The following is a 27,269-nucleotide window of genomic DNA, read 5'->3' on the forward strand; positions in this document are numbered from 1 at the left end:
GGCTCAAAACATTCCCTGCTACAACTTGTCTGTTTAAATCCACTCTACCATGTGTTACCATATCGGACAAAACTGCATAACATTAACCTTATCTGCACACATACCATAGGCCAGCAAAAGCTGTCCAAATCCCACCTGGCGGCTCCCAGGGTCTTTGTGCCTTAGTACTCATCTATCGTTTTTCTAGCTACCTCTTTTATCTTCTGAGTATCTTTGCAGCCTACTTAGTTCTCATTAGTTGGGTTTCTGTTCCTTTGCTATCCGTTTACTACCTAACTTATTCTATTGAACTCTATACTGTTAATACAGTTTAATCAGCTAGACTTGAACTAATGTCACTAGTCAGTTTGTTTTATTTAGTTGGCAATAATACCGCAACAAGTTAACTGGAACACCTGGGAAATGTTAATTAATGGGTATGATCTAAATTTAACTATGTCTTGACATCAGTTTTATCCTATTGTCTACTGCTATGGTTGTTGTTACTTGATAACCCTAATAAAGACGATTTAGGTTCCTCTTCCGCTGTTATCATGACCTGGTAATTACCACTATAGATTATTTTTCAGTAAAAAGAACGAACAGAGTCTTCAGCTGTATCAGTGGCCATCAGACATTGCATGTTCCTGCCTGTGATGGGTTGGTGCCTTACACCATTGCTTTCTACCCCTCATGTATAGTTTGATACCAAGGCATAGAGATGATCTGAATGCAAGTGTAGCCTGGGTTTCTTATGTTTTCCAAATGATAACTTGCTTTCGGCTATTCTTGCCTGAACCAGTAGGCAGCATGATGTATGTAAGAAATCTAAAAGGGAGCCTATGGGAGAGGAGGGAATCTGTCTTCATGTGAGCTCTGACTACCTGATCAGGGAGTCTAGCAATGTAAGCCATTCTCCTAGGGATATCTGCCTCTCACCTTTGGGTGACTGGTCTGAGCAGCAGTTCTAAGTTCCCTGAGAATATGCATAGGGGGTGAGGTGTGACAACACAATAAGCAATAACACAGTTAAAGGAACGTATGAACGAAGCTGCCATACAAATACTAATTCATGCACTAAATGAGTAGGAATAAAGAAGTAACAGTGTAGGCAGCCATCATATACCCAGAAATATATTTACTTTCATTGTCCAGTGTGAGACTTGCTTCCAGATGTACTGAGCATTTTACTGCCTGCAAATGCCCCAGTTCGATGTCTGCAACCGTTAAAAAGCTTTTATCCATGTACCAAACCATTTTAGTAGTTAGTAAAGTTTTCCCGACTCCTAAAATGTGATTCTGAATGGGTACCGATTTGACGTCTGAAGAGGCTGTACCTGTGTTTTTACAAACTACCGAATTGGTATCATAGGTATCAATGTTTTGTGCCTGAAATCCGGGCACAAAAGATTGAGAATTTAACGACATGTTAGAGGAGGTGGCAACCCAGGCAGCCACGGGAAGGAGAACATTTTGGACACTTTCCACTTTGTGAATGTTTAAAAAAAAGCTTGTTGGGGAGTAGTTAGTGGTCCACTGGACCACTTCCAATTCTTTTAAAAAAAAAAAAAGTTTCTTTTTAACTGCAGCCCCTTTTCCCTTAAGGAAAAAAGGATGCATTTAAAAAAAAATGTAAAATGCGATCACTGACATTGTGTGCTGCCGACCCCAGCAGGCTAAATCCTTGTGATGGTTTCCAATCTTAGCGAGTCGCAATTTGCGGCCTATCTTACAAACATAAATGAGATGGGTCGCATTTCGGCCCACTACATACGATTTAGAATTTTGTGAACCAACCTATTACTTACATTTCATACCTCATGCCCGATATTTCTTGGAATGCTTGTGAATCTTAAAAAAGACCAAATTTACTAAAATTGTAGCTTAGCTCTAGAGTTGTGAGCTAGCCCCTCAGCATGTAAAAAGCACATAAAGAGGATATGTTTGGACTGCATGGTTTGAATTAGACATGGTGTATTTTGTGATTTGTTTTTTCATTTGTTGACTTAAGAGATGAACTGCCTTTTAGTGAATATGTTTTGATTTGTAGTTGTAATTGTAAGGTTAAAGACTATAAACCAAACTTAAATGCTTATTTGACAATCGTTGTTGACTATATGTCAATGCATATTTTTCTTCAGATTACTGAAACTGCCCAAGTACATCCTTTTGGAAAATGTGAAAGGTTTTGAAGCTTCTTCTGCCAGGTACTGTGCATTTTGTTTCGATAATAGTCTAAACCTGTGTTCATGTAAAGCAAACAAAATTAACCACATTTGCAACATAATTAGAATGAGGATGATAAACGTTTGGAACACTAACAATAAAAAAGGAGATTTTTGCCATGAAAAAAGGAAAATCGTTGGCTATTGATCTACAGTTTAATAAAATTATTTCTTTACGTTTAGACTTTGTGGATATAACCTCAACGGAGCACAGTTTGCAAATAATTTCACACGAATGCACAAATGCAGACTCGTGTGTGTCGTTTGAGAAGATTCAAAAATATACAATGTCCCTAATTTACAATGGTTAATTACCCAGGTTTGGCAGGGCCAGGCTTATATAGCACAGCTAATATTCTCACTTGGGGCCAGATGTAGCAACCGTTTTGCATGGCACAAACTGCGAAATTCGCAGTTTGCGCCATGCAAAACGGGCATCGCGATGCACATTCCCATTTTGCGAGTCGATACCGACTTGCAAAATGGGAATGCGACTCGCAAATAGGAACGGGTGTTCCCTTCCTATTTGCGATTCGCACTGCGATGCAGAATTGCTTTGTGACATGTCAAGTGGGTGCTAACTCATTCGCAAAAGGGAAGGGAATGTCGCCCAAAATATTTTTTCAGAGTAGGCAGTGGTCCAATGGATCACTGCCTACTCTGAAAAAATGAAACCAAATGGTTTTATTTTTTCTTTTGTATTGCAACACGTTTTCCTTTAAAAAAGCAGTCACAGACATGGAGGTCTGCTGTCTCCAGCAGGCCACCATCCCTGTGAGTGCAGGGAATCGGAAGGGGGTTACAAATTGCGACCCACCTCATTATTATTTATGAGGTGGGCCTTACGATTCGCAGATGGTGTCATGGACACCATTCTGCATATGATTTTGCGACTTGCAATTTCCGAGTCGCCAAATCATATATACCTACATCTGGCCGTTGGTTCCTTGGCTCTGTGACCGCATGAAGGAAGAATTCCTATGGACTGAGACTGTAAGCCATAATTCTGGGTCACTAAGGTTTGGATAAGCAGTTGGACCTTAAAAACAATAAGGGTGCGATCTAGGGTTTGACAGACTGACTGCCCATCTCCTCAGGCAGCAGAAAAACCACCACTACCAGTCCAGCCACAGCATGAAAGGAGCAGAATCAGTGCATTCCCAAAAGCCATTTGCTTGAGAATCAGCAGACAGCAGCCACTGTGCTTGCTCGGAGGACTTAGCTTCTCTCTCACAAGGTAATCTGCCAATCAATCACATGGAGTGCACAATTGATGGATAATGATGGCTTAAAGAGGGTCTCTATCAATGGTTATTTCTCCTCAGGAGGAATGAGGAATTGGTAAAAGCACACCGAGGGAGGTGACAAACAGAGGAGAAGGAAGTGAAGGGAAATAGAAATGGGATAGGAAGATAAGGTTGGAGACCAAAGTGGGAAGCACATCTTCCAGTCCACACGGCACAAGTAGAAAATACCCTGGAAGCACAGTTTAAACTACACAGTCTTGGTGTGTGTAGTGCATGTAAACACACGTCTAAAAATAATTAAGTTATACGTGGTATCTCTCCCGTACAATGCACTAAGCCCTCATTGCTAATGCTCCATAAATTCTGATAGGCTTGGTAATTGTAGAAACCAGACCAATTGTGATTATAAATTTTAATTTTCTCTGTGTAAAAAACAGAGGGAAAAAATGCAGCAATTGTCGCTATTTTCTGTGTTACTCTCCAAAATCTTGTAATCTCGACATTTTCTAACCCCAAGAATTACTGGGATTGCCAGTAATGGTAGTTGTGGGGCATCGAAAAAGAAAGTATTTTAATGGACCACGCTTAATGAGGGCCTCTAAGTGAAACCTCCAAGCAGAGCTGCTAGTATTGTTTTGCATACTACACTTGGACTTCAATGCGTACCAAAGAACTGCAAGAGAATTGTCTCAACACTGAATGGCTCCTTTAAATCTTCAAGACTATTAGTCAATGTTAGTTCCATAATATGAGAGCAAATATGTCCTTTGCAACTAGGTTCTACTTTACCTATGCCCACTAAATGCCCTCCCCACTCCGAAGAGGAACAGGAATTTCTGCATAGGTTCCCCCGCCCCACACTTGTCATGGATGTGCCCATTATCAGGTCCCTTTGCTCTTTGTAGATAGTGACTCTAGCTGGACCTCACTAATGAGGCCCACCAAAACTGACGCACATCTGGGATTACTTGTAATCCAATGAAAAAGGGATGCTGCCAGCAGTTTCAGCTCAACTGTTCCTATTGGAGCCAGGCCAGCAACTGATATGCCTATTGTTAATCACCATAATGACAGAGATAGGCAAAAAACCCTTAAAATGAAACGCTACTCAAAGTGATTACAAGTGGTAAAAATTAATTTAGAAATTCTCATTGATTAATTTTGGTTTGTGTTTGAGAATCTTTCCCACCACTTGGCAGCCGTCCTCCTGCTATCCATGGAGGAAGCTTGTAAAGACCCTCAGCCTTCTAGCGGGGATCTAGTTTGTGCTGTCCTTCACTTGGTGTCACATGATTTCTGACTATTCAAAGCAGTTTCTCCATAGGGTGGAGAAGAACAAATATGTCCAGTGTTCAAACAACTCACCACACCTCTTTTTGTTACGTAAAATATTTTTTCCATAACCCATACACACTTCTGTTCATGGAGTGGTATACAATGGCACTCTATAAATGTGTAAAATTATATTTGTGTTGCAGGGATGCCTTGATACAGACATTGGAGAAGTGTGGATATCAATATCAAGAATTCCTGTTAACTCCAACTTGCGTGAGTTATGTAATTTTTGCGTAGTACATACGGAATGCGATTTAGTGGTTACGTCCAAATTTCTCAATCATGCACTGTGTGATGACTGGCACCTCTATGTACATCTCACTATTCCTTACTAAGACACCGTCCACAAAAATGGTGATCACACAAAAAATCAACACCTGAATAGAGAAAAAAATCAATGGAAACTGGTGTGGTGAAATTGTAGACCTGGGTTCTAATTTAGGCAGATCACTTCTCCCTGTACTGAAAGTTGTAAATATAGGTGTAAATTAAATATGTGTTGCATAATAAAGTGAACTGTCTGTCCATTGTGCCCCTTTTTAATCTCACCGTTATATTGTCAACCCTATACATGTTTCTGTAATCAGATCTCAGCTACCCCTTGGTACTATTCTGTGAGGCATATCATGCTTGAGGTGGTCTGTGAACTGCTTCACTGCTTCTTGGAACTAGATTTGCTTAGTATCCAACACCATGGAAGTAGACAATAGTCCAGACTAGCCATGATTGATATGTTTTTCATTTTATTTTAATTCCTCCAGGAATACAAATAAAATAAAAAACATGTCATTCATGCACTGGGAGATTAAGTGATTTTCACACAATCACAGCAAGTTGAGCTGATGCCAGGACTCAAACCTAGTTCTCTAGTTCCAAAGTCAGCATCTCAGGCCTTTAGACTACATCTCCTGTCAATTCACAAAAGCATATTATGCGGATTGTACCAGAAATGTCTCACTCCCTGTTGGAGAAATGGGCAGTGTGGCCACAGTGCTTTCTGTTTCTACTATTTCTCTATAAATATTTCCTAAATGCTTCCACTGTAGACATGAATTTTATTAAAGTGCTTTTTGCCCACAGAACAAAACATAGCTGTCTTTCACATGCAATTAAATAGATATAAAGAAATACAGTATACTCTAAAACAAGGCTAAGGGCCATATAGGCTTACGAGATAACGAAACTGCTTAGCATGCATTTACACTTAAAGTGTTAATATGAAGCATCCTGGATTTTTGTGCAAATGTTCCAGCTGAGCCTTACGTATAAGCCTGTTGTCCTGGTCACATGGCACGCAAGGTCACTCAATGAAAAGAATATCTGATCCACTTTGTTTCCAAGGTGCTGTTTGCATAGGATCTTAGTTATAGTGTTGGTTCTGATCTTGCCATAAGAACTGCAGGCCAGCATAAAGTGCTCCATGTCCTCTTTTTTGAAGCAAAGGTATTTGTGTGAAACTGCAGTGCTGCTTCTCTTCTTTATTACATTTAAAAGCAGGCCCCCACACCTCCCCAAGTTAAGGCAAACTGTCTTCTTTCCCTGTGGTTCACTAACAAAGCAAGATATTGTTGAGCGTTCAGAGATGGATGGAACAGACCTGCATGACAACTCAATTGTAGATTTCCTAAAATGATGATTGTTTCTTGAAGCTTCAAGTTCAGTGATTGCTTGTTGGTTCTGGCATTTAGCCTCTTGCGTGGCAACATTCGAGGATGGGGGATGCCCAGTGTCTCTGTTTACTTGTTCCATTGAAATAACAACTGGATTTTGGATGCATGGAGAAATGTTCCTTCCAAGCTTTGTTCAATGGACAAAGGAAATTTGACTTCCCACTTTTGCTAGGAAAACTTTATTGATGAAACAGGAGAACTTGTGACTACTTGTGCACCATCTTAAAGACTGTATTTGATGCTGCTTATCTGTTGCTTACATTAGCTTGTATATGGGTTTTCCATTTGAATCTTTTGCTAATTATAGCACCTTGCTACTTGAAGGCTGCCACTTCCTCCAGTTTCTCGTGGTTGATGAAACACGAGAACTTATTTTCACACTTGCTCCTGAACATTATCTTACTTTTGTTGGTGTTAGTTATCAGGTTATTTGTCTTGCAGTAGGTTTCCCTGGCTTGGAGCTGGAATTGCTGGGCTTTGGGGTGTTTTTTGCTATAAGAATTGAGTCAAAGGAGGGCTAGACCTTGAAGCCATTAATTGAAGGAACATTGTCTGACTCTTTCATGACTTTTTAATATATATTATTCATGCAGAGGGAGAACAAGAGTGACACCAAAAGGCTGCCCTGCTTAACCTCCCTATTGGTATATAGTGTCCTGCTGATATGCCCCTTGTCGCAAAAACTAACCTGGGTGGATGTGCCTGAATATAGCATTTGGAATAATGACAAGAGCCCCAACTCTTCTCCCAGAAAACTCAGTTTTTTCCATTAGCGATTTCTCTGGACCAAATCAAAAGCTGGTGGAAATTTTAATAATGCCACATGCAAGGTCATTTTCATCACTGTGCTGATCTTATATATTAGATGTAGGAAAGTAAAGATCTGGCAATCGAAGACAGTCCTTCTCTGAAGCCTCCTTGCATCGGTATAAAGATTTTCTTATTTCTGACCCACTCGTTCAGGGCCATCAATATTAATTTAGAAAAGATTTAGCAGTCAGTATCAATTACACTTATTGTTCTTTAAGATTTTGGGTCATCTTTATGTCCTTCCTTAAATGAAGGAACAATAATAATATGTAGCCTGGAAACAGGCAAGCGGTTAAACACTTCAATTGCCTTGAAAACCTCTACAAGAGTCTCTACCCACCATTCCGCGTCAGCAAGAAAAATACATCTCTGGAAGGATCATATTGGGGCCTGGCACCTTTCCTATGTGGAGGCCTGTTATGGTTTCTCTTATTTTGTGTTTTGTGAACGCATCTAACTGGCTGATGCGAGACTTGCTGCTGCCGACTCCAGTGTCAGCACTAGAGGGCGATAGCTCTGTGGGCGGGGTCATTTGTGTCTTTGAAGATTCAATTCAAATGCATTACCCATGCCGCCTCAGAGATATTTGCTACTGGTAGGTTTTCCCTTGCTTCGAGACCTTCCCTGATCAACCCACAAAAGGCCTCTGTGGATTTCTGTACTTCCATTTTAGAGGTTTTGGGAGTAATTCACAAAGGCTTTTAAGAGTACGTGAAGCACATACTCTTAAATGCCTTTGTGAATTGGCCCTGTATAGCCATCTCGTCCTTGGAATCAAGTAATGCCTTGTCCATAATTGTACTCTCTCTGTGAACAATGCCAAATTAATTTGGCAAGATTTTCTTCACTAATTGAAGATGGCTCACTACTGTGTTATAATGAAGAGTATAGGAACTGGGAAGCAGTATTAACTAGTAATGAACCTCCGCGCAGAACATGTTTCCGTTCTCCTTTCTGAGTGAAGCATTGAACTCCATTCACCATGATGTTTTAACCCTACTAGTTTCTTGTGAATACAAGAAAACCAGAGTGGGATATGGAGAAGGGCGGCAAGTCTGTTGATCAAGATGTCATCCATTTAATCAACTGTAAACAAAGGAAAGTTTGATAGGGAATTTATTCCAAGAAAATGGCTGCTCTTAGCTGGAATGGATCATAGTGGAATGCTTTTGCACATGTGTGCATAATGTACAAAATTATGCAGTGTTTTGTGAATTTCTCTAGTAAGCTTTCAACTGTTGTATATGAGAATATTGTTAGGAAACATATTGTCTAACAGAAATATTGTATCCTGAATATTGTTTACAAAAATATCATCTCACTGGGTGTAGATTTTCTAATATTAACCCAAGTGAGGCAATCTTTATGTGAGCAACAATTCCCTTAGATGGTATTTTGGCTAAAATTCACGAATACACTTTGTATTCTAACTAATTTACAGGCTCACTATTTATTGTTCAGCTCTGTGTATACATAAGTGACCAGGCACCTTTTCCAGATAGTCAAATATCAAACTATGTATCCCCCTATGTAACAAATAGTTACATTTCGATTCTGATTTTCCCTTCTCTGTATTTCTGCATTCATATATTTCTGTGTATATACCTGTAGCGCGTTCCATCTTACATGTGAATGAGGGATCCTGAACAGTTTTGATTTTCAGAACTTATGTCTGCATAAACGCCTCAAAATGTTTACTCTGCTTGTTTAAATGATAATTAATGGTGAGTCAAGGTTACATCAACATACACAGTCTAAAACTGACAGAAAGCCTTGGGCTGCCCATTCACCTTCAAACCAGAGCATAGCAACTTTAGCAAAGTTTAGGATTCAAGAACCGTAATCGCAAAGTTTTTACATTTATCGTGTGCAAGGCCAGTGACATGCAGACATGGCTGTTGTGTGGGTGTATAGGCAAAAAAATATGGCCAGGGCAAAGCCGGACTCACCGCTCAGGCACAAAGAGTGAGAAACCAGGTTTCGTGCTCTTCTACAATTTTCTTTCCCTGTTTTTAATTCTGGTCCAGGTTTTGGACTCATGCTGGAATAGCACATTGTAGACAAGGAACAACTATGTCCCCTGTATGTGCTGTACGCACAAGAATATTTATTCACTGCATGGACATTGGTGTATATGGAATTGCAACATTTCCATTGATGTGAACTTTAAGCAGACCTTGGTTAAATGCTGCTTGAATTAAGCTAGCTATGGCGAAGTTTGGATGTCCTTTGTCCCTTTCTCACTTGGCTCTCGGATGCTAATGCCAATGAAAGCAGTGGGAACTCTGCTTCATTAGTATGCATTAAATGCCAAGTGTTGTAGCAGCAACAGCAGCCAACTGCAACTTATATGAAATGATGACTCCATTTACATATGGGGTCTGTCTATCAAGAAATTGCACATGCATATCTGTAGTTAGGAAACACTCATACCAAATATCTTAATGTACTGCTAAGAATCTGATCTCAAGTCCGCTTCCCCAACTTAACATCAATTGAAAAAGGAAGATTGAATCTTAGTTACTGGTAATTGCTCATGGCCACTTTCCAGTCCATTGTCTTTTTTGTCCATCATGCCACTTTAGACAGGGCCAGCCATGTGCAAAATAATCTTGGTACTGCTTCATATAACAGTTCACTCCAAACTGCCATGGCAGGTCCCTTTACAAGCAACATAAGCAAACCCAGACCAGTTTTGGTTCAATCAGGTTGACTACGTAGAGAGACAGGCAGGCCTATTCCCGCAGTATAAGGTGGTCATGATCTTGGAAACATTGGGCATTGCGACCCACCTACCCTTTCTCCAATTTGGTTAAACTCTGAGATTCCTTCCTGATTGACCACGTATTCCTAGGATTGCAAACCTGCGAACAAAAGACTGGTCTTCACCCACTGCTGTCTCCAGAGGCTTGCATGGTGGGGTTTCCCTTAACTCCTCTTATGGGCAGTCTTTTTCACAGTCACTGACTGATAGATTAGATCCCTCTTCTGACTCCTTTGCCTCCATGATGGAGCCTGGCACATGTGCTTTGTCAGTGGCTGTTAAGCAGACGAGCACTATCCAGTCAGAGAGTGATGAACCTGGGCACAGGAAGAAGTGCAGGAGGCAGGTCTCCCTTAGTGCTCAGGAGCTCCCAGTTTCCCATCTGAAGCACAAGAGACACAAAGCAGAAGAAGGGATACTGATAAGGTACAGTTTTACTCTTGACTTCCAACCATATCAGTCAGCATGACACTGGAGTCACATCATACCAATGAGTATATGACCCAGCCATTGCCTTCTCTATTGCTCCACATCCTAGAATGGCAGGACTTGGCACAGTGGTCATGGTCCATGAGGAAACTGTCTGGTACTGGAGTCTCCTACGGAAACAGTTCCCAGAAAATGTTCTCCTAGCAGACCCTTCCTTTAGATATGTGGGCATGGTAGACAGGTTCCATTCTAGTAATTCCAAGTAAGAGCAGTTGGACCAGGAGTTGCCACAACTCTCACAGTCCTATGTGTCCAGCTGCAGGATTTGACTTAGTGCAAGCATATGCACTCATTTACACAACTGAATCACATGGGAAGTAGTGGCATTGGGATGACCTGACTGGGGAAGATCTAAGATCACAGTGCAGACTATAGACATTGTGTGTGTGTTGTGGGGGGTGGCAGTCCGGACAGCATGGCAACTTCTGGCTACACCGGAAGTATGTAGTGAATTGAAAGCAGCTGGCGCACAAGGGGCCAGATGTAGAACGCCATATTTGCGGTCGCACACTACAAAATCAAAGTATTTGTGAGTCCGTATCCTGTTACCGACTTGCAAAATAGAGATTGCGACTCGCAATTAGGAAGGGGTGTTCCAAGGGTGCTCCCTTCCTAATTGCAACTCGCAGGCCGATGTATGATTGTTTTATGACTGTGAATGCGGTCCAAAAACAATCTCAGTTACCGCCAATTTCAAATTGATGGTAACCCATTCGCAGATGGGATGGAGTCTCCAAGGGACCCCTTCCCCTTTGTGAATGTGGGCACCAATATTTTTTTCAGAGCAGGCTCTGGTCTCACGGACCACTGCTTACTCTGAAAAAATTAAAAGGTTACTTTTTAATTTGTTTTTTAAATGCATCCCATTAATCCTTTAGGGAAAACGGGCTGCATTAAAAAAAAAATGCTTTATTGACAAAGCTGTCCAACCTGGTGGTCTGCCGACCCCACCAGGCCACCATCCCTGTGATTGTTGCCATTCACAAATGTGTCGCAATTTGCGGCCTGCCTCATGAATATTGATGAGACAGGTTCCTTGCTACGTATTTGAGAATCGCAAACAGTGTGGTTGACACTGTTGTACATTTTGTTTTACGACTCACAATTTGCGATTTGCAAGTCAAAATGGCTGTACATCTGGCCCAAGGTCCGCTTTTTTAAGCACATCACTCTTTTGTGAACCTGTGTATCTAACAAACTCACCAAACAAAGGCATCTGGAATTACTTAGTAATCAGGGGAATACTTACAGAAAATCATTGCTGTAGGAAGACAATTTTTCAACTGTTTCCCCAGTACGAGAGACAACCTGCTTTACTGTTACTGTTGCCCAAACCTGCTTCTGCTTTTGACTCATTATGTAATTTGGTTTGTCTGACCGTGTTCCCGTTCCTGCCTTATTTCTCCTTCCCACATTGGGAGAGTTTACCTAGTTCATCTTCCTTCCTATCTCCCACTCCTGCTCCATCCTATATTTGACCGCTCTACTCCTAATCCAGTGAAACCCGTCCTTGTTGGTTTCTTCTGAATAAAACTAGCCCTGCACTTGTGTAACCTTCCTCTTATTCCCAAGAGGGATTGATAATCATTACGCAGAAGTTGCTGCTGGGAATAGAGTTTGAGCAGTAGCACCAGGTCATTTTGGGAAGTCTGTTTGTGATGGTGGATTATCACATTCAAAGACTCATTCTATCAGAAGGACATCTTACTGATGTTGCAGTTTCTTTAGCACCTCTGATGTCCGTTTCCCTACCCCCTGGGTTTTGAGGGAGAGCTCTTGCTGTTACTAGTGATGTATATTGGTGTGCAGTGGTTCCTTAAGTGGGGCACCTGTTAAGATAAATTTGTGAGGATACATATGTGTCACAGCAGCCAGAACCCAACGTTTAGCCCTTCTGCCTCAACTGTAGCTCTACCTCCTCCATTGCTGCTTCCTCTTTCCCTTCACTACTGTCATGGGACAAGTGTTACAGAAGATATAAAGGTCCTCTAAGAGACCCTGTGGTGAAGTATGACAATGTTTTTTTATGTTCTAAGCTCTACAGTATTGTTCTTCGGGTGCCATGGCCACCATTATCCAGGCTGCCTCAGCCCCACGTAGCGTCTAAAGTACTTCAGAAGGAGGTTGACAAACCCTTACTTGAGTTGGTCCTCCCTCCCTTTCCACAGACACCAGACAAGAGACAGGCAAACTACCCCCACTACATCCTTGTAAAAGAAATACAAAGATGGCTCCATTTAAAACATTTTTTTTTTTACAATTTCAACCAATTTCTTGACTTAACTTCAAAATGTTTACTCTGGCCCAGGTAGTGCCATCTGAGGACAGCACTGTGGGGATGTTCTGGAATCATCTTTAGGGCCCATACTTTCATTTGCATGTCACTCAGGTCCACTGAAAGTGCCTCCACTTCACACTGAGAGACCAACACTCCCAGTAAAGGGCACCCCTGTGGGGACTTTCCTGTGACTGGAGACGGTTCACTACAAACATTCCATAGATGACTGTCTAATTCAAGTGATGTCCATGGAGAATGCAGAGTCGTCTTTGTCCTTAAAACTAGAGGCCTGGAGAAGCTTGGATTGTAAGTGAAATAAACAGAGTCCTCGCAGGTACTCTCCAAGAGGATGTACTATGTGAGGTAATTCATGACAACATCCTCCTGAAGCCTTTCCTCCCTCTTCCAGAAAAGGAGGTCCATCAACCAGGCCCAACAAGATCATGACAGCCTGGTGATTCAAGCAACTTTAAGGGACTTTAAGGGTCCTACATATGGATGGTAACCCAAGCTAAATTTTACAGTTGCTCCCTGAAGTTCTGTCTTGTGGACAACTTGGACTGTCTTAGAGATGACCATTGTAAGATAATACAATCCATCCAATTCATCTTTAAATCTGGCCTTTGAATGGTAGAGCATATTCGTAAACTCTTTTGGGGTGCCCATTCTACCTTCCCTGTTCGGCACGCGCATACACCATTGACTTAGCAGAGTGTAGGAGGAGTGCATATTGTGGTGAACTCCCCATTAGGGCCTATGGGGACAAATCATATATGTATTTGAACATATTGGAGCTGAAGACAATCACCTTACCATTGAAGGACTTCTTAACAATGGTGAGATCCAGGGTTGTGATGGTCCACAAACGCAAAGATAGAGCCCTTTTGCCTGAGAAAAGACTGCACCCACTCTCATTGCTGGCTGGGTGTAGCTATTTGTGAGTGGGCATATTCCTACTTATTTCTGAAATTGTGGGACTCCAGCATTAGAGCACTTAGCATGACCAGGCATCTTTATTTTCACTGGTAGGCAGAACCAGCTGCATTCTTCAGTTATGCTTGTCCCAGGCTTATGGTGGGTTGCTACATGAGCTGCCCCCACACAGTCTGCCAACTCAACATCCGTGGGCAATGCAAAATTTAAAAAAGGAGTTTTTTAAAATCTCTAGGAGTAGGAGTATCCTGCCCCTTGCCACCTTTCACCTTCTCTTTTTGATTTTCAATTGCTGTGAATTCTATCTAGAGGTTACGAATCGGAAAGAGAAAGGACACAATAGTAAGATAAAAATGCACTTACGGTGGCTCAAGTACTACATCCCGAAGTCTCTTTACTATTACCAGTATCCTCCCACCGACTCTGAAAATATTGTTATGTTAAGCTATGTGTATTTGTAAAGCGCACTATCACCTGCGAAGGTATCGTGGCATAGAGCAGGTGTGTGTGCCTAGCCCTGCCTGTGGTATGTTGATTAATTGAAAAGCTAGGTCTTTAGCTTTTTGTGGAGTTCAAGACGAGAGTAGTAGTCTCTGATGTGGAGTGGAAGGTCGTTACATGCTTCAGGAGCGATGTAAGAAAACACCCGTCCTCCTGATCTGGTTCTGTGCATGTATGTGATGTGTGCGAGTAGGAGTCCTGCGGGGCGGCGGTATCTGAGTGGTCAGTGGAAGGAGGTGTGACCGTACAGGTAGATGGGTCCTGAGTTGTGTAGTGTGTGTGAGGAGTTTAAATTGAGCATGTTTGTGCATCGGGAGTCAATGTAGTTCGCGGAGGTGTGGTGTGGTGTGATGTCGGTTTTGTGTGGGAGATTGAGGATGAGTCTGGCTGCTGAGTTCTGGATGATTTGTAGTCTTGTAGTTAGTTGCTTGGTGATCACGGTATCGACGGTGTTCCCATGGTCAACTTGCTGGTGACTAGGGCATGAGTGACAATTTTTCTAGTGTTGCTTGGGCTTGGGAGTCGTTTAAAGATCTTTCTTGGCATCTTCAGGGTGTGGAAGCAATTGGTCATGAAACAGACACCTAAAGGGCACCTTTTAAAATTAAGGGAATCTGGTGCAGGCAGAAGTATGTGAATTGATAGAGGTGTGCCACGTATGACATGAATATGTATGTAGTACTGACACACAAAGTTTTATTCCGATCAGGGGTAGGGATACCTACAGGCTGCGAATGGGAAACAGCCGACCGACTCAGAGTGAGTGACAACATTATAGTAACCTGATTCTACTGCTGTAAATAGTGATGTTTGAGAGGCCGTCGATGAGACCGGTGTACCCTGGAATGCACCCCCTATTAATGGAGGAAGAATTTGAAACCCTAAACATTAGCTTTCTATCTGAAGTTCTAGAATTGTGCGGTTTTGGCTTTTACATTTTCGTGTTACTGTAGCAGAGTTATATGTAATTAAATACATATCATTCATTTTTTTAACGTTATGGGAATTACATCCATGCCCAAACAATGTGCGGATGACTTTGAAAAAATGTTTGCATGTGTTAAGGTTTACATAAACAGAAGTAGTAAAGTTGAACAATATCGTTTGAATTGATTAGATTAAATTCCTTTCAAATATTTCAGTTGACATACCTTTTAAAGCTGTATTCCTTGGTTTGTAAATCATTTAAACTAGATTCATGCTAATGCAGCATTTGACTTCCTTCCCAGCTCGGCGTTCCAAATTCAAGGCTGCGGTATTTTCTGATTGCAAAGCTCAAACCCGAGACTTTTTGTTTCCAAACGACACACCAAGTAAGTGTCATGAAAAAAGCATTTCCTCTTGACTTGGCGTTTAATGGCATGGCAACCAGAGATTGAACAATATACACTGCACATGGTTACAACACTCAAGTTCAATCCTTATTTCACCGTTTTCGATCATTGTGCTTTTTTGCAAAATACAGCAAGAACTGACACAAGGAGTGACAATCGCTGGGATGGTGGCAGAGGACCTTTAATATGTTGCATGGCTGTTGGGGCCCAATTCATAAGGCACATATAACACAAGTGTGAGAATAGGAGGAGCTCGTGGGGAACACCCCCAGCAATTCTATGTCACTTTCCCACACCAAGATAAAATACTTGTAATGGCACCCCAAAGCAGTCAAAAATCAATTTCAATTGGTTTTGAAATGTTTTCTCATGATACATTGGGCCGTGTGGAGTTAAATGTTTAGTACAACAAACTATCTCCTCTATTATTGGTACCAACATAGTTGCGCCGTTCCAGCGTCTTAGCGCTGCTGGATGTTGAGATTCCTTATATTCCTCAAATTTATCATACAACTATGTTGAACTATTACAGATCACATGCTCGCACACATCATAAGGGATCGCATTTATTTGGCAAACGCCACAGTTGACTATTCACAAAGAAACCTTTGTTCCATCGGTTGATCTTTGAAAGCGCACAGTGCCCAGCAGCAAAGCTGGCATTGACAATGGACACATGATGCGGACAAAGACTCTGCTTATTGGGTACATCAGGCTGAGCCCAGTGAGTCAGATGTGCAGGGAACAAAGTGTTTTATCATACAAACTCAAGAAAATCACAGGTGTACGTAAACACTTAATTAAAATTGTTCAGTTGAAGGAATGTTATGGTTGTTGTGAGAATTTGGGTTGGTCTACTTAAGCAACCGTCAGAATCCTTGTCCGGATGAAACAAAAAAAGTCACTAAATTAACTTGTGCTTAGCCCTACTGTAACTTGGTACTAAGCCAGTCAGGCTTAACTTAGTGACAATGTGTAAGGTATTTATGCAGCACACAAAACGGAAATAAAGTGGAAACACAACACAAGGAAATCCTACATCAACTTAGAAAAATAGAGTAAAATTTATTAAATTAGTTGACATCATTACAACAAAAAACCAAACAGTAGAACCAGCAATATGCAATTTCAAAAGTTTAAGGTACGTACAGCTCCTAAAAACATAAACCCCCTCTCGTGGTTATCTGGTCTTGGGAGGAGGGATGAAAGTCTTAAGTTCAGACCAACCACAATAGATTGCGCGCCAGATACCAGGCCCGCACTCTACCAGGACAGAGACCAGGTTAGTGCAGCTGAAAGAGTTGCTTTCTAAAGTCTAGCGCAAAGAGTCCAGTTTGCAGCAGAGTAGGTCCCGAGGAGATTGGAAGGTGTCACAGAAGGACGTTGCTTTAGCACAAAGAGCAGGTTGGGTGTCCCGGATGGTCATCGCTGTAGCACAAAGATCCTGTCAGTCATCACAGGTGGTCGATGCTGGAGATTTGCGTTGGTAGTCACCACTGTCTGTCAAAGAAATAGGACGAAGGAGAGATCTTGCATTGTCGGTGATCCCTGGTGGCTGCTGTAACACAAAACTTCTGGTTTACTGGAACTTCACGTTAGAGGTTATCGCAGGGCGGCAGGATCTTGCTGTGAACAGGCCCATTCACAGTCAAGAAGAGCCGAAAACTTAAGGATTTCTTCCTTTCTTCAAGGAGGAGCTCAAGTGATGCCACACCAAGGGTTTAGGCAGCTCACTCCAGCAGAAGCCAGTAGCTGTCAGGCAGCTGCAGTAGCAGGTCCAGGCAGAAGGTCAGCTGGGCAGATGCATGGAATACTCTGGAGCATGTTATACCCCTGTAGCTCAGAACATGAGGTCAGTCAGCTGACCCATGGATTCACTTCAGGCTGGGATGAAGGGTGCAGGTCCAGACTTCCTTCTCAGCAAGCAGAGCAGAAGGATGTCATTCTTCTGTTGTATCCACAGGTTGGGAGGTGTACTGAAAAGTGGGTCTGAGGGTCCCCTTTATATACTTGGCACCCACTTTGAAGTGGGAGAACCTTCTGGAGTTTACCTTACACAGGTGTCTGGAATTTCTTGCCTCCCTGCCCTGGTCCGAATCTGTCTGGGGGCACTGTAGGCTTGTGTGAAATCCTTTGTGTGTGAACTGGGCCAGTGCCTTTAAAATGCAAAAGTGGCAGGTGACTGTTTGGCCCCCCATTAAGCCAGGATAGCCTATCCCGCCAACACTGAGGCCCTCATTCCGACTTCGCCGGTCTTCTGGTGAGACCACCGAAGTCGCGGCCGCCAGAGGACCGCCAGTGCTGGCAGGCCTCTGACCACCATATTCCGAGTTTTGAAGGACTTCTGCCTCAATTTGGGCGGAAATCCTCCAGTATTCGTGCTGGTGGTCAGTGGTGCAGAGGCGGGCCCACCGCTGGCCCCGCCCCGCCAAAAGGACTCCAGCCACCGTATTACCGTCTGTAATACAGCCTGGCGGTGTCATGATGGCGGTGCGGAGACAGTGGTGGGAGAGCTGGGAGCATCTCATCGGACGAGCTAAGTGTCCTCCGCAAGAGGAAGGGGGTGGGGTGTGTGAATGGGTGCGTGCAAGTGTGTGTGTATGCGTGTAATGCATGTGGGGGTGGGAGGGGAGTGTTTGGGTGTGCATGTGTGTGTGTGTCTGTGTGTATTTGTGGTGATGTGTATGTGTGCGCGTGTGTGTAAGGGTGTCGTGTGTGTCAGGGTATGTGTGTCTGTATTTGGGGGGCCGGGTGCAGTATGGAGATTGGGGGGGGGGAAGGAGTCATCTACCGGCAACAGGAATGCAAATTCCTGTTGCTAGTAGCCTTTCCGCCAAGGATTTCGCAGCGCTGCTCCTGCCACGGAATCCCTTGCAGAACGGGGACTCGGAATACCACCAGCAGTATTGGGTGGCCCGTTGGGTCGGAGATGCTCATCTCGGGCCCAGCGGGTCCAGCCACCCTGGCAGTAGCAACAGGAATATGGCGGTTGGCGTAGCGGTTCAGGTTCCGCTTAAGTGGGAATGAGGGCCTGAGACACTCTATTGTGATGCTGTTTGGGAGTGGTACATAAAGACCAACTGCCATCCCATTAACCTAGTCATGTGACCCAGGAACAGGCTGCAGGCATCAAATGGTTAGGACTAGAAAATGCCAACTTTCTAAAAGTGTCTTTTTAGGAATTGTGGCTTAAAACTCAACTTTACCATTAAAGAAGGTTTATAATCACAAGTCATCGGACACCAAATATGATATTCCTACATGCTCCCACACAAAAAACTTATTAAATGTAAGAAGGTAACCCAATGTTATCCTATGGAAGAGGCCTTGCAGTGGTGAAAAACAAATTTAGGAGTTTTTCACTATCAGGACATATAAAACTTAAAAGTACATGTCCAACTTTCTAAATACAATGCACACTGCCCTATGAACTGTTTAGTGTTGACACTAGGGGTGACGTGTAATAAAAAGTAAGGTGTAAGCCTGGCAAAAGGTCTATTTTGGCAGGTCGAAATAGCAGCTTAAAACTGCACATACAGGCTGCAAATGCATCCCTGATGCATGTTTGAATGGGTTACTTAAGTGAGTGGTACAATAAGTGCTGCAGGCCCACTAATAGTATTTAACTTACAGGCCCTGGGTGCATTTAGTGCCACTTTACTAGGGACATACAAGTAAAATTTAATAGGCCAATTGGACTACCACACCTAGTGCAAAGGTCATCAACTCATGCATAACATCGTGAGCCTTACAATAACAGGAGTTACATCACTGCCTTTTAAAGTATAGTAAGTAGGAGCTGATATTCTGGCACGTCTTCCAAATTGACCTGCGAATGTTATCTTTGCTTTGAGTTCTCTGAGTAGTAGTGATATTGTTTTTGTCTCCACTCGCTTTTTCTCCAAGAACCATCATATTAAACTCATCCACTTTAATTTCATACATCAACAGGTATACACACACACACAGTCCAATCTCCATGACAGATCTAAGAGCTGCACCTACAATGGTGCTAGGTCTCGCCTAGCACTGTCTGACTGTTCAAGGTTTTTGAGGTGAAGTTGCACACCATCTCTTAAGTTGGCAAGGTTTGACCTCTTTCCTTTTCCATTTCATTAGCACATTGCATACAGATCTGCTGGTGTTTTTATTTTATTACATTATTATAATAATTTCATGGGACAAGACCAGGCTTATTTGAGAACCAAACGGCTTCACAAAAATTAATTAATCTGCATGCAATATTTCCTGTCATATTACAATAATTTTTATGCCCACAGAAATGGAATTGTTCATGTGCTGAATCTCATCACCTGCATTTCTCTCCTTGATGCTAGATATTGACAGCTTTTCCAGATTCAAAGTCTGAAACATCTCAGAGCTGTAGTGATGGCAGTGAAATGTTTGAGTGTGGAAGCCACGTGCCAGTGAAAGAAAAGTTGAACGCAAGCATTTCTGAAAGCTCTAGCAGCAATACCTGTGAACAAAATTCAATTCTGTTTAAGCTAGAAACCGTAAAAGAACTTGAGAGGAAGCAAAGCCAGGATACTGATGTCTCCGTTTGTATGCTGGAGGATTATCTTGAAGATAATTTACAAGATCTCAGTCAGTACCTATTGACATCGAAGTCTTTACTTCGCTACGCTCTGATTCTGGACATTGTCAAACCCTCTTGCAGGAGATCTACATGCTTCACCAAAGGGTAAGGAATATTGATTCTGGATACACTCTTTTAGGAATTGATGTGTGTGCCTATTGTTTTAACATTGACATTTACATTGCCATCTTAAGAAACACTTGCGAGAGATCCTGTTACTCAGTTGTAGCAATTTTGTTCACAGAATTCCCATTTTCACCAGCCAACATCAGGCCACTTAGCATGATGTTCACGTGTACACAATTGAATTAGGCACGTTTTTTCCATCCCACCATTTGGTGATTCAGGTGGTATAAGTCCTTCTCACTGTCTACTCATGGGCATATACATATCACAATTACATACAGTGCTTCTTATTCAGTCTATCTGTGCTCTAGCACTACATCACAGATTATGGGGGCCATTATGAGTTCCCCCTCCTGCTGAACTCATTGCCGCCACTTGACCGCCAGTGCAGTCAAGTCCCTGCCAGCCCTATTATGAGTTTCCCGCTGGGCCGGCGCACCCTCTGTCCCAGCAGGAAATGTGACGGTGCGGCGGGTGCAGCTTCACACGTCGCGCATTTCACTGTCCATAATTCGGCAGTGAAATGCACAACGGGGCTGTGCATGGGGGGCCCCTGCATCCCCAATTCCACCAGCTCTTCCATGGCGGTGATGGAAAGGCTGGCAGAATGGGACTCATAATCCCCAGCTGCCCTGGCACATTTAAAACGCAGAGACCGCCAGGCTGCCTGGTGGTGGCAGCGTTTCGACTGTGGCGGTTCCACCAAAGTTATATAATGGCGAGCGGATCGCCACTACCGCGACGGTCCGCCCACCACCGTGAGTCTGGCAGACCATGGACCGCCAGACTCATAATGAGGGCCTATATCCTTTTCCCCTTACCTATTTGGCAAGAATTTACAACACCCCACTGTTTCTTGAGATGGTTACTGCATCTTGTTTTTGTGCATGCATACATGGAATTTGTAGACAGTAATCCTATCCACAAAGCAGTGGTCATCCAAAACCAAATGAAGACACATATTTTTCTAATGCATCCCACTGCACCCTTTCCAATGACCAACACTCCCTACTTCTAAACCCTGTTGGATTGCTTCTTCCATGTACTCCTGCCCTTCCTGTTATGCACATTCTTATTTGTACGACAGAGAGGTGCATGGTAACAATGGACTAGAATTTTCTGAAAATTCTCGGGGAATATCAGAAGAAGCCTTCATACCTGGTTTTCTCCTTCTGGCATCTCTTGCTTTCAAAGGTTTAAATGTGGCAGCTACATGATTTGTGGGGCTGAAAGACATTCTGATCTTGGTGGCCAAAAAGCAGGGTCCCGCGGTTTGAGTGTTCTGTAAATAATGGAGTGCGTATTGAAGTGAATAGGAGCCATGCTCACGGAGGACATTTTTGAAAGGGTGTATTAGGAGTTTGGCACACCTGACAGCAGGGGTTTGCTTCCATCTATGTGTGAGAGGACCGGGGCTTGTACAGCAATTATGTAGCTTGCTTCATGAAGCAAGGACTTTACCTTCTGAAGCAGTGGTTGGTAATTGATGCCAAGCAGTGTTGTCTTCTAAGCATTGTACATCCTGAAGCTGAGGGGCGAGTCGTGGTGGAAAGCAGGCAGTTCAGCAATCGGTCTAGATTCACTGATCACAAGTAATCTTAATTTTGCTGTTATTTAATCTCATATGAGATAATGAGGAGTTCAGTTTTTGGTTGATTTTAGTTTCTACTTTGGAAGGGCACATGCGCACTAACCGGATTTAACTTTGTAAACCATTGACAAGTTCATGCTTCAAACAAACGTCAAAACATATATTAACTTTGCTTTTTGTATCACTAGAGAACGGATGTTGGAGAAAGGTTAAAATAATCTCTCTTTCCTTTTTTTTATGCCCAAAAATACATTCAAGAAGAAGGCTAATGTGGCTTTAACAAAAACAGTCCATTGTATATCTACTTTGGTGTAATAAGAATAGGGAATTACTTGATGTTTGCAGCACTGGACGTGTAAATGGTGTATTGCACTTAAATTATTGTCCCTTTCGAGATTGTGATTACTTTGTTGATAAAAGGAACCAAACATAAAAAAAGTCCTGTTCTTCATCTTTTTCTGGTTTTCTTAATGGTGTTTTTATGTGAACAACTTAAACATACATGTTAGAAATGGGGTCTTTGGTTGGCTGTCAGGTAACCCCCTGTCCAAGCAAGGACCCTCACTCTAGTCAGGGTAAAAGAGAATCACCCTCAGCTAACCCCTGCTTACCCCCTTGGTAGCTTGGCACGAGCAGTAGGCTTAACTCCTGAGTGCTAGGTGTAAAGTATTTGTACCAACATACACAGTAACTCAATGAAAACACTACAAAATGACACCACACATGTTTAAAAAAATAGGAAATATTTATCTAAACAAAACAAGACCAAAACGCCAAAAATCCACAATACACAAGTCAAGTTATCAATTAAAAAGTAAAAAGAGTCTTCATGTAGTTTTAAACACACATTAACACTGTTAGCGTGAAAATGTACCTTGGGTGTGTAAAAAATAACCCAGCACGGGTGAATGTGCTTCAAAAAGGGCTTGCGATGCGTCAATTTCACTCACGAGCGAGACCATGCGTCGTTTCTCCTTTCGTCTGGTCGTGGTGCGTCGTTTCTTCTCTCCGCAGGAGAGCGAAGCGTCTATCCGGTCAGCACTCTCGGGTCCAGGAAGGCCTTGCATTGTTTTTACACACCCATCAGTTCTTGCGTCGGAAATCCAGGCGCACGATGATCCGAAAACCATGCAGCGCAGGTTGCGATCTCACCAGCCTCAGTCAGCGATGCTGCACGTTGTTTCTCCAGCTCAGTACGCCGAGAGCTCTAAATCAGGCCCTTGGAGATCTTCACAAGATGGAAGGCACACAAAGTCCAGTCTTTGCCCTCTTACTCTGGTAGAAGCAGCAACTGCAGGATAGCTCCACAAAGCACAGGCAGGGCAGCTCTTCTTCCTCAGCTCTTCAGCTCTTTTCCAGGCAGAGGTTCCTCTTGGTTTCCAGAAGTGTTCTAAAGTCTGTGGTTTTGTGTGCCCTTCTTATACCCATTTTCTCCTTTGAAATAGGCCTACTTCAAAGCAAAGTCTCTCTTGAATTTGAAATCCTGCTGTGCCCAGGCCAGGCCCCAGACACTCACCAGGGGGTTGGAGACTGCATTGTGTGAGGGCAGGCACAGCCCTTTCAGGTGTGAGTGACCCCTCCTCCCTTTAGGTCAGCCAATGAGGGAAGGCAGCAGTCCCAGCCTCGTCACAGAGTGAGATGGGGTCAGTGAGACTGCTGACCCCACCCCAATCTGTGACGAAGTGTCACTGATTGACACTCGCCCTGGGCGCTTCAGGGCTTAAACCTGAAGCGCCCAGGTCAAAGTCAATGGGTGACGCTTTCCTTGTCTCCCAGGGGAGGGCCTTGATGCACCTTTGCTGAGCCGAGGAGGTCACACCCATAGGAGCTGTGACCTCCTCAGCCCAGCAAAGTCCAGCTCAGGCAGTGAGCGGTGCATCGATTTCTCACCCGCAAGCGAGACCGTGCGTCGTTTCTCCTTCTCCAGTCGGTGTGCGTCATTTTTCCTCTCTGCGGGTGAGCGATGCGTCGAACTCGGCAGCACTCGGGTCTGGGCAGGCATTGAGTCATTTTTCAGTGCCCAGCAAGGATTGCGTCGAAAATCGTGCTGTGCAGTATCAGCAAAACAGCTCAATGTGGGTTGCGAAGTGAACAGCCTCCATCAGAGGGTGTTGATCGTCGTTCTTCCAGCTACGTGCATCGATTTTCCAGCCGAGATGGCGGTGCAGCGTCGATTTCTGCTGCAAAGCCGACGGCGCATTGTTTTCAGCCGCGCCTCGGAAGGTGCGTCAATATTTTCCGCGCACGGCGGTCTGTGCGTGGATTTTCAGTCTTGGTCTGCCAGCTTCACCTCCCAAGGCCCCAGGAACTGGATAGGGCACCACTTGGTAGGGCAGGAGTCTCAACAGAGAGTCCAGGTGATGGCAGGAGAAGTCTTTGATGGCCCTGAGGCTTCAACAACAGGAGGCAAGCTCAGGACAAGACCTTGGAGATTTCCCCACAAGCAGGAAGGCACACAAAGTCCAGTCTTGGTCCTCTTGCACAAGCAGAAGCAGCAACTGCAGGATAGCTCCACAAAGCACAGTCTCAGGCAGGGCAGCACTTATCCTAAGCTCTTCAGTTTTCTCAGGCAGGGGTTCCTCTTGATGTCCAGAAGTGATCTAAAGTCTGTGGTTTAGGGTGCCCTTCTTATACCCATTTTGGCCTTTGAAGTAGGCTTACTTCAAAGGAAAGTTTCTCTTGTTTGTGAAATCCTGCCTTGCCCAGGCCAGGCCCCAGACACACACCGGGGGTTGGAGACTGCATTGTGTGAGGGCAGGCACAGCCCTTTCAGGTGTAAGTGACCACTCCTCCCCTCCCTCATAGCACAGATGGCTCATCAGGATATGCAGGCTACACCACAGCTCCCTTTGTGTCACTGTCTAGAGAGAGGTGCAAACAGCCCAACTGTCAAACTGACCCAGAAAGGGAATCCACAAACAGGCAGAGTCACAGAATGGTTTAAGCAAGAAAATGCCTACTTTCTAAAAGTGGCATTTTCAAACAATCTTACAACCAACTTTACTAAAATATGTATTTTTAAATTGTAAGCTCAGAGACCCCAAACTCCACATGTCTATATGCTCCCAAAGGGAATCTATGCTTTAACCATTTTTAAAGGCAGCCCCCATGTTAACCTATGAGAGAGATAGGCCTTGCAACAGTGGAAAACAAATTTGGCAACATTTCACTGTCAGGACATATAAAACAAATTAGTATATGTCCTACCTTAAACATACACTGCACCCTGCTCATGGGGCTACCTAGGGCCTAACTTAGGGGTGTCTTACATGTAAGAAAAGGGAAGGCTTAGGCCTGTCAAGTGGGTACACTTGCCAAGTCGAATTGGCAGTTAAAATGTGCACAAACAGACATTGCAGTGGCAGGTCTGAGCCATGTTTACAGGGCTAATAATGTGGGTGGCACAACCAGTGCTGCAGGCCCACTAGTAGCATTTGATTTACAGGTCCTAGGCACCTCTAGTGCACTGAATTAGGGACTTACGAGTAAATCAGATATGCCAATCATGGAAAGCCAATTACATACACATTTTATACAGGAGCACTTGCACTTTAGCACTGGATAGCAGTGGTAAAGTGCAGAGAGTAACAAAAACAGCAAAAATAGAGTCCAGCACACATCATCAACAAGGGAAACAGCAGCAAAAAGTTAGGGGAGACCGCGCCAAGGATGACAAGTCTACTATATATATATATATGTATATATATATATATGACCCAAACACGAAAAGCCCAGGCGCCATTCTACATTAAAATCCAAGCATTTAATAGCACTTCTGAGCAGCAAGACAAAAAATCCTGACGCGTTTCTGCAACAGCATGCCTTGTTCACAGGTAAGTAAAAGTAGGTGTGAGTGAGCCAGTGCTTTTTAAATACACAGTCTGTGGCCCCTTACGGAGCAACAATCTCTAAGGAAAGTATTCAGTCTGCTACCTTTTTCTTGCAGAAGAGTGGTAGTCCAGGCATTGATCTCCTCTTACCTGGATTACCGCAATTCTTTATATTTGGGCTTTCCTAAAGTAGTCCATAAAAGGTTACAGATGTTGCAGAGTGCTGCAGCTAGGACCATTTATATATTACCTAAAGGGTCCTCAGTCAAGAAAGCTCTGATCTCCTTTCTTTGGCTTCCAGTTGAACACAGAATCAAATTTAAAGTGCTCTGTGTGACCCATAGGCAATAAATGAGAAAGGCCCCCACGTGATTAGAGGCCTTATGACAGTATGTAATGCGAGTAGAACCTTAAGATCCTCCTACAGGTGCCTCCTAGCAGTTCCTCACATTCAGAAGGCCAAATGGGATGGAAGATCCTTTTCTTATCTGGCGCCCAAACTGTGGAACACACTACCAGCTTAATTGAGAACAGAGCCAAATGAAGTCAAATTTAGGAAAAATCTGAAAACCTTGCTCTATCCCAACTAGTTGAACTCATTGCTGCCTGTCAGATGTTCATACCGACTCAGATAAGTCAGCATGTGTCACTGCATTCTGTGATTTAAAGCAGGGTCTTCAGGACAGAATATCATAAGCCTATTGAAATCTCAACATACTTCCTGTCTCTTGTAAGTACAGGTGCCGTGGCCGGCACCGCCTAAACTGGATAAATATAATGAAAAAAGATACAACTATAATTATGTAATTTCATCATATTCATTTTGTATTTACCTAATGTTCACTATTACATAAAAGTGCACATATCTCAAAATGTTGATGCTCTTATAAAAAGAATATGTTATGACAAGTATAATCTCCCTGGAATTTCAGGCAAATTATATTTTGTGCTAGATGTGAAGGTCATAGGTAGACTCCCAATTAAGTATGAAAGCCTGTGTGTACTGCAACACCGTCTATCATGTGTTCAGAATAGAAAAAACTTTTTCTTAGGGTGGTGCTATATAGACCCGGTGATGAAAAACAAAATACCTGGTTGCTGCTATTATAGTATTTTATTATGAATGACCCCCCGCCCCCATACGCTCAAAGATATTCAGAGCGAAGAACAAGTTAACAAAATATGCGTATCTAACAAAACGCATGTTGAAACGTATCTTGTATTAACACGGCTGTGATCAGATTAATGTTGGTCTCCAAAAACAAGGACTCCCTAAGGGAACCAACTCCTGGTAAAACAACGAAGAAATATCAGTCTATTGTGATATTGAAAAAGAAGGTACTCCGATGTAAATGGAGAGAAGAAAGGCCTATTGTATCCTGTTTAAACGTACAATCTGTGAACAGCAATGAATGCCTCTGTCACAGAGAATGAAATATAACACCTCGTGCAAATACTAATTATGTAAAAAATACATTGAATGGCGCAAAATGAAAAGCAGCCTTGAGAATTCTGCATATATATTGTAATGAACCTAGTCGAAAAGGGACAACGGCAACC

At 43.1% G+C, this 27,269-nt stretch overlaps 1 protein-coding gene across 1 annotated transcript in view; it reads left to right on the plus strand.

Annotated features, from left to right (window-relative positions):
* TRDMT1 (tRNA aspartic acid methyltransferase 1) overlaps positions 1 to 27,269 on the plus strand; it is a 152,285-nt gene that overhangs the window by 96,611 nt on the left and 28,405 nt on the right. Inside the window, exons 5-8 of the mRNA XM_069211548.1 lie at positions 2,121 to 2,186; positions 4,930 to 4,999; positions 15,461 to 15,544; positions 19,903 to 20,267. Coding sequence (XP_069067649.1) covers positions 2,121 to 2,186; positions 4,930 to 4,999; positions 15,461 to 15,544; positions 19,903 to 20,267 — 585 coding nt within the window. The remainder of the gene's footprint in view (positions 1 to 2,120; positions 2,187 to 4,929; positions 5,000 to 15,460; positions 15,545 to 19,902; positions 20,268 to 27,269) is intronic.

Source organism: Pleurodeles waltl, chromosome 10 (genome assembly GCF_031143425.1).
Source record: "Pleurodeles waltl isolate 20211129_DDA chromosome 10, aPleWal1.hap1.20221129, whole genome shotgun sequence".
Classification (NCBI taxonomy): Eukaryota; Metazoa; Chordata; class Amphibia; order Caudata; family Salamandridae; genus Pleurodeles; species Pleurodeles waltl.